At 38.8% G+C, this 7237-nt stretch overlaps 1 protein-coding gene and 1 long non-coding RNA gene across 2 annotated transcripts in view; one reads left to right on the top strand and one right to left on the bottom strand.

The window, feature by feature from the left end:
- Positions 1–7237, bottom strand: part of LOC144987372 (uncharacterized) — a 215991-nt gene that overhangs the window by 166075 nt on the left and 42679 nt on the right. The gene's annotated exons all lie outside the window — the stretch shown is intronic.
- On the top strand, positions 52–5290 carry LOC105358432 (low affinity immunoglobulin gamma Fc region receptor II-like). Its single transcript, XM_078936639.1, has 5 exons — positions 52–412; positions 695–958; positions 1138–1863; positions 3856–3927; positions 4751–5290. The coding sequence occupies exons 1-3, from the start codon at positions 52–54 to the stop codon at positions 1434–1436; spliced, it is 924 nt and encodes a 307-aa protein (XP_078792765.1). The 3' UTR covers positions 1437–1863; positions 3856–3927; positions 4751–5290.

Here is a 7237-nt window from a genome sequence, read left to right as displayed (position 1 = left end):
CAGAGTTCTGTCAACCTGTGGAGCTTCTTCTATCAGAACCAAAGGTGTCACATGAAAGAGTTTGGTCAAAAACACAACAAAGTCACTAAAAACAACACTATTTCTCCACCAGAGCCTGTCCTGAGAGTGTCTCCATGGTGGTTGAGTCCTGGAGCCTCAGTGACTCTGAGCTGTGAGGTTGAACATGTGTCTGCAGGATGGAGCTTCTACTGGTATAAAGCTATTCCTGATCTATCACACAAGTCTGGCTCTTACAGCTATGAGCTGCTGCCTGCTAGCTCCAATGGGACTGCAGACAACTCCTACATCATTCATGGACAGACACACACAGCAGGATATGTGTGCAGAGCTGGAAGAGGAGAGCCACACTTCTACACTCTTTACAGTCAGCCTCACTTTGTCTGGTCTGGAGGTCAGACTTCTGATTGTTGATTCATTTCTGTCAACACTGAATGATTTCTCTTCACATTTCTAATGCTGTCAGATTCTGCTCTTTAGTTTGCTTGTTTCCACTTATTGCTAACAGTCAAATGTCATTCAAAATGTTGTAAACAAATGTTTCTTTTTCATTTGCATAGAGCCATTCTAACTCCAAGCCATTGAATGAAAATCCATTGAAACACATTTGTTTTTGTGTCTCTTTGCTCTCCAAATGAAGCTAAAGTGTGCTGATCTTCATCCTGTTTGTTTTCAGATCTTCATCCATCAGCGTCTCTCTCAGTGAGTCCTGACAGAGTCCAACACTTCACCTCTGACTCTGTCTCACTGAGCTGTGAGGGAAACTCTGCTGAGTGGAGAGTCAGCAGGTTTCTGCTTCCTGACTTCCTGTCATTCTGTTCTGACTGGGGAACAATGAATAGATCAACATGTCATGTTCAGAAGATCCAGTCCAGTAATGCAGTGTACTGGTGTGAGTCTGGATCAGCATTCAGCAACGCAGTCAACATCACTGGACACTGTGAGTGGAAACATGTTTGGATTCCTATTTTTAGCTTGACTTTCATCATTGGATTGATTTGAAACACATGCAGAAGTTGAAGATGGATTTAGATGATCAACTGGATGTCAAAGCAGAATGAAGCAGACGTCAAACATGTTGGGATCATATGTGATGAAGATGAATGTTGATGTTTCCAGATGATGATGAGCTTCTCCTGCTGAGTCCTGTCCATCCTGTGACTGAGGGACATTCTGTTACTCTTGGCTGCAAGTTGAGGACAGAAAATCTTCTTTCTAAAGTGTTTTTCTATCAAAATGACACAATCATCCAAAGTGAGAGCAGAGTGGAGATGATCATCCCTGCAGTGTCAAAGTCTCATGAAGGCTTCTACAAGTGTCAATCCTCAGGAAAAGAATCACCACAGAGCTGGTTGGCAGTAACATGTCAGGAAATCTTTCCAGTTGTTCTCAGCATGAACAATAACAGCAGCATTTAGTTCATGAATGTGTCCACTAAGGTTGATTCTAATCCATGATGTGTTCCAGCAGCATCCAGACCTGACAGCTCCTCATTTCCTGTTCTGTTGCTTGTTGGACCAGTTTGTGTCTTTTTACTGATGATTTTCCCACTGATGTTTTATTTCTGCAAAAAGTCAAAAGGTGAGAAATGTTCCTTTAAAATCCCATTGATGACAATATGATTGATACTGTTTTGCAATGATGCTGTTGACTTTACAAACATGTGATGTTGTCATTTACAGATTCCAGCTCCATCAGGTTGGTACTTTTTACCGTTATTGATTGATGTTTGTGTTTATTCAGTTATTGATTTCTTTCATCTCAGCAGGTCTGTGGAACAAAATCAGAATTGTTTTCCAGATGAGATTGATGCTCAACACAACACATATGCCTCTCTGCTCCATGGTGAGCTTGAATTCTTACTTTTTACAATTATTTATGGATGTCTCAGTCTGAACACGTGTTCTGAAATCCGTCCCCATCACGGGTGTCTGACTCTTTCAATCAGATGTTGTCTTCCTGAGAGATCATTTTTTATTTCTCATTTCTCATTTTATTCAGTGCTGTATATTTCAAACTCTTTTCAAACAAATGTCCAAGTAAAAGTCTGAATATAATGAAAGTTTTACAACATTTTTATGTGGTAAAGCACAGCAAAATAGGCAGTAATTTGAGCAGGATAAAACGACTAAGAAAACAGCTCAGTGAATTTAAGTAAGTGTAAGTGTCTATTCTTTTTTTTTCCTTGAGCAAAAATTGACCAGAAAAGCATTAAAAAAAATATTTTGTTTCTGTTTTTTTGTAATGAGAACTTTGCTCTCTTGCTACCGGCAGAGACATGGCATTAAAATGGCTGCAGAGTGCAGGCTGGGAGGAGGCAAAACAAAAAAATTCCATAATCTCTAGAAAACAATAAAAAACAAATATATTGTTACATTACTTTGAACTATTCAGGAAAAGGCAGCATCATATTCAAATGGCTTACTGGTTGTGTGTAAATAAGTGACAGAGTCAAATATTAATGCCAATATTTTTTGTTTTTTTTAACCTATTTCAGGTGGAAAAAAACTGGTTTAATTTTTCAAATGCACCTTTCCATCTTTTAATTCATGTTTTTATGAATGTCTGTATGAACATCTACTAACTTATTATCTAGATAGCAAGCTAAATATTTAATTTCAAGTTAACCCTTGTGCTATCTTACGTAGATGACCCCACCCCGACATTGACGTGTTCTCTCTATGGGATTACATGTCTGCCATAAATTGAAAGGGCGTAAAGAGCGGGCGAAAAGAGCGGGCGTAAAGAGCGGGCATACTGAGCGGGCATATTTAGGAACTGAGTGAGTGAACCTTACAACCGGGCCGGCACAATTCTAACTAAGCGACCCCATATTTTACAATTGCACGGCTGCAATCCTTACTGAGCAGTGATGCTCCTCGTTCAGATCCTTTTTGGCGCTCACCTGGATTTAGAGCTCAGTGTTAAGGGGGCTTTTCGGACCAACCAGAAAGGTTCCTGCCCCCAAGTGACAAACACACCCCTCAACACCGCCCCACAAGTGACAAAAACGCCCCCTTAACACTGAGCGTAAATCCAAGTGAGGGCGCAAAAAGGATCTGACCGAGCAGCATCACTGCTCAGTTAGGATTGCAGCCGTGCAATTGTAAAATACAGGGTCGCTTGGTTAGAATTGCGCCAGCGCGGTTGTAAGGTTCACTCACTCAGTTCCTAAATACGCCCGCTCATTGGCTTTACGCCCTTTCAATTTATGGCAGACATGTAATTCCATATATCCCTACCACGACAAAGGTGGATAAAGGTGGAAAGATTTCATGTAATCCATGGACACCAGTGAAGATCACAAATCATTGAAGAAAAAACATTCAGCGCACTGTCTAGTGGGTCTAGATGACCCAACTCCCAATGTTAACGTGCCTAGGATAGCACAAGGGTTACATATTAGTTATATGTGTAGTTAGTTTCAAAACAAAAATTTTAGTTTGTAAAATAACTACATCATTTTATTAAATTAAACATTTAGCTTGCAAATTAGATATTTAGATCTTAATATTTTTTTTCCAAACTAAACATTTAATAAATAATAAGAATAATTATTTTGATTGATTGATTGAATGAAATAAAAATAGCGACCAACCTGGATCAGTTTATTAAATTATTTTCTTCATTTTATGAAAAGGTTTCACGAAACTATCAGATCAGACTCAGTGTTGGTATTAAGATCAAATGACTCGTAATTGGATTGGGGACAGAAATTTCTGATTGGGACATCCCCACAATTATTCATTATTTTTCATGAAGAAATTATTGAACAAACATGTTTAAACAGTTTGTATGAAATGTCTAATTTCTTTTTCTTCTGGTTTGTATTTGAAGGTGATGTTGCTCTTTATGAGTCACTCAGAGGCCCTGAAGACCCAGAAATTAATCCAGAGTATGCCAACATAGGTAATCTGAGGGGACTTTTTGGTTGATGTGAAATAAATAATCATACATAAATCAGAAAGTGACTTGAGAAAATCTGTCAGTATGAGACGTTTGAAAAATGAAAACATGTTCCTGCAGTCAGGACACAGTTCAGGTTTTGCAGCTGCATGACCTTCAATGTCTTGTTTTTAACTTTTGTTTCCTCCCAATGAAACGTCAGTGAAGAAGAAGATTTTTGACATATCAGTTTAATCAGGGATCACAAAAAAAAGGACACACGCATTTAGTCACACAAAATAGCAACAAAACATAATTCACCATTACACACAGAGCAAAGAACATTCTTGAAGTACCAGAGTTTTTCAAAACAGAACAAACGACCCAACAGTCTGAAGAAAGAGAACTCCAGCTTCAGCCTGGAGCGGACACTGCAGAGCCACATCCATTGATGTTGTTATTGAGTTCTTTTTCCACATTTTACCTGGTAACCTTGATGCCTTTTTGATCTGCAATTCCCAATTTTTCATCCAGCACTGACAGTGGATGAACCTTGGCAGAGATGATGTGCAATCAATACTATAGTGACTTCAAATCCCTCTTTAGTTGGAGAGGATTCATTGCCGTAAATCTCCACCATCCATTGGAGGATCCCGTGTGTAATGTCTTTCGACACTTTTCAGAGAAATAACAAAGATTAAGGAGATTTCCTCAATGTAGCCTGTGTTCTATAGAAGATGTTGAAATGTCAAATTTCAGCATTCTGGCTGTGTCATTTTAAAGAAGGCTGTAAAGTTAATTGTTCATTTATTGCTGCTAAACCTAATGTTCTGATTCTCCCATGTAGAGTGGGAGCGATTCCATAGACGATGAGAACCTTCTGCTTTGAGAACAAGGCACCTGAATCCCTGGAGAGAGTTTACCCTGGAGGGGCAACATTGTAATTGAGACACCAATCAGTCAAACTCAAACAATGTGTCTCCTGTTTTATTTACCCAATCCACCTACAGTACCCAAAGTGTTTGCATAACACTTTTATGTTCAAATATAAGACATGTTAAATTTCGGTTTGGTGAGTTACCTCCAAAAGTTCAAGAAGACCCTTGTAGCATGAGGCGCACATGTGCTCATTAGACGAATCCCATTAAATGCATGACTGGAGTGTTGCACTTTGCATTAAAATGAGTAAATTAGCAGTTGTCCACATTTGAGAAAAGTTTTGTTATAATCTCTGGTTGTCACATGATTGTCATTTTTATTGTGACTGATGATAATCTTTTTTCTTGTTTAGACATTTTATTTTATATTTTGGGTTGTAGTTGCAGTGTTTTGTGTTGTTTCACTTTGAATTTGTTTAAAAGAAAAAAAAATTAAAACAATAAAAGAGTTGTAAGTTGGATTGTAGTTTTTGTCTTTTAGCATTAACAATTCATTTTGTGCATAATTTTATATTATTGTTCATAATAAATTAAAAGCAACAAAACAATCCGAAGAGCTGATTGGGAACTGAAGGAGGCAGCTCTTTTTAGTGAGCAGAGCCAGAAGAAACTGTTTTCCAGAAGAAGAGCCAGAATTCAGGAAAACTTTCCTGCATTGTTTCTGTGGTCAAATTACCAGGGAGAAAAGAAAATTAAGTCAGTCCGGCAAAACATTTTATTTACAGACATTTGCAATCAGACCTTGCTTTACAAACCTAACGTTTTTTCACATAAATACATTTATCCACCCAATCAGCATTCTTGTCCATCTTAATGAAGGGCAGCTCTTTAGCTGGAGGTAAAGGCTGCAGGGGAAGAACCGGAGCAGGCATGAGTCTTACTCCCTGCTATAGAACAGCTCTCTCCTTCTGACTACAAAACAACCTGGTGACCCAAAGACATGCCAGGTCTTTGGGATTTTAATTAAATTAAATTCAATTTTATTTGCATAGCCCAAATTCACAAAAACAGTCGTCTCAATGGGCTTTGAACCAGTAATTGTAAGGTCAACATACAATCAAAAACGATCATGGATGCATTGAATTCAATTGGATTTTACTAAACTTTAACTAAACAGACCAAACTAAACTGGCATCCCTGCCTTCGCGGTAAGGAAAAACTCCTAAAAAAAACGGATTCTGGAAAAACAAAGAAACCTTAGGGGTGTGCACATGAAGGAGGGATCCTCCCCCAGGACAGACAGGCAATAAACCAGAACCTTATAGAGAAGAATTAACTTATCTAATTCTAAAACTACATATTTAAAGTCCAGCAAATAATCTTCATCCAGTTGAAGTTGGGGGATAGCTGTCTCGAGCTGGCGACAGGAACCACAGCCAGGTGTGGGAACAGGAGCAGAGACGAGGTACACGGTCAAGTACAGGAGCACAGATGAGCCAACTGGAATCTGGAAGTTCTTCCCAGGAGGGGAGTGGGAAAGAGGGGAAAGTACATGAATCGCACTGCACCAAACAGAGGCATGGAGAACTAAATGATAAGTAATGATCAAGAATAGAGAAGAAAAGGAGAGTAGAAGTAGATGAGAAAAGAGGACAGAACCCCAGTGCACCATAGCTACCCCAGCTTCAAACTTCTAGCAGTCTACTAACAACTTTTTTGTTATTGGTAAGTTTAATTTAAACAAATTAACAGTATGATAAACATTCTCTGAACACTAGCTAGTCTGACAATAGGCCTGTCCAAAGAGGAATGCTTTAAGTCTAACTTTGAATGTAGAAACTGAGTCGGCCTCTCTTACATGAGCTGTAAGCTTATAACATAAAACAGGAGCTTGATGACTTAAGGCTCTACCTCCAACCGTGCTTTTACAAATTCTGGGAACCACAAGCAGTCCTGCATTTTGCAAACAAAGTGCTCTGTTTGGCTGGTAAGGCACTATAAGGGTCTTTAATATAGGACGGGATTTTAGAATCTGGTCATGTTATTGTCTTTGTTATTGCCTACATGCAACAGTGGCAAGTAAGAGTGTAAGCTTTTGACCTGTGTCCATCAGTCCAACTCAAACTCAATCAAATTAGGGGCTTGTTGTTGTCATTTGAAGAGGGAGGGCTTTTGATTTGTCTTCACCATCCAGCATGACCTGTTCTGACCATTGACTGTGTATAGAAACTGGAAAAAGCAATCCCTTCGCGTTCTAAATAGGAAATACCTGCTGGCTCCACGAAGCCAAAACACCATAGACTTCTATAGAGAAAAAAACAGTTACCACTCAGTCATTCTATTAGTCAGAATAACCATTATTGCTCTGCTACCTTTTTTGAACATCTTCTTGCTAATCATATATATATATATATATTAACTTGTCCTGTCCAACAGCTGGGCAGACAGATGAGAAC

Source organism: Oryzias latipes, chromosome 18, assembly GCF_053564925.1.
Source record: "Oryzias latipes strain Hd-rR chromosome 18, Olatipes_Hd-rR_3.1".
NCBI classification, from domain to species: domain Eukaryota; kingdom Metazoa; phylum Chordata; class Actinopteri; order Beloniformes; family Adrianichthyidae; genus Oryzias; species Oryzias latipes.
The sequence above is the reverse complement of the archived record's forward strand: the minus strand, read 5'-3'. Positions and strand labels throughout refer to the sequence as shown.

Excerpts from the sequence above, each read along its gene's own strand:
- LOC105358432 (XM_078936639.1), top strand. The coding sequence starts at position 52 with ATGAAAGAGTTTGGTCAAAAACACAACAAAGTCACTAAAAACAACACT. Across the intron at positions 413-694 it reads TCACTTTGTCTGGTCTGGAG|ATCTTCATCCATCAGCGTCT; the intron begins GTCAGACTTCTG and ends GTTTGTTTTCAG. Across the intron at positions 959-1,137 it reads AGTCAACATCACTGGACACT|ATGATGATGAGCTTCTCCTG; the intron begins GTGAGTGGAAAC and ends TGATGTTTCCAG.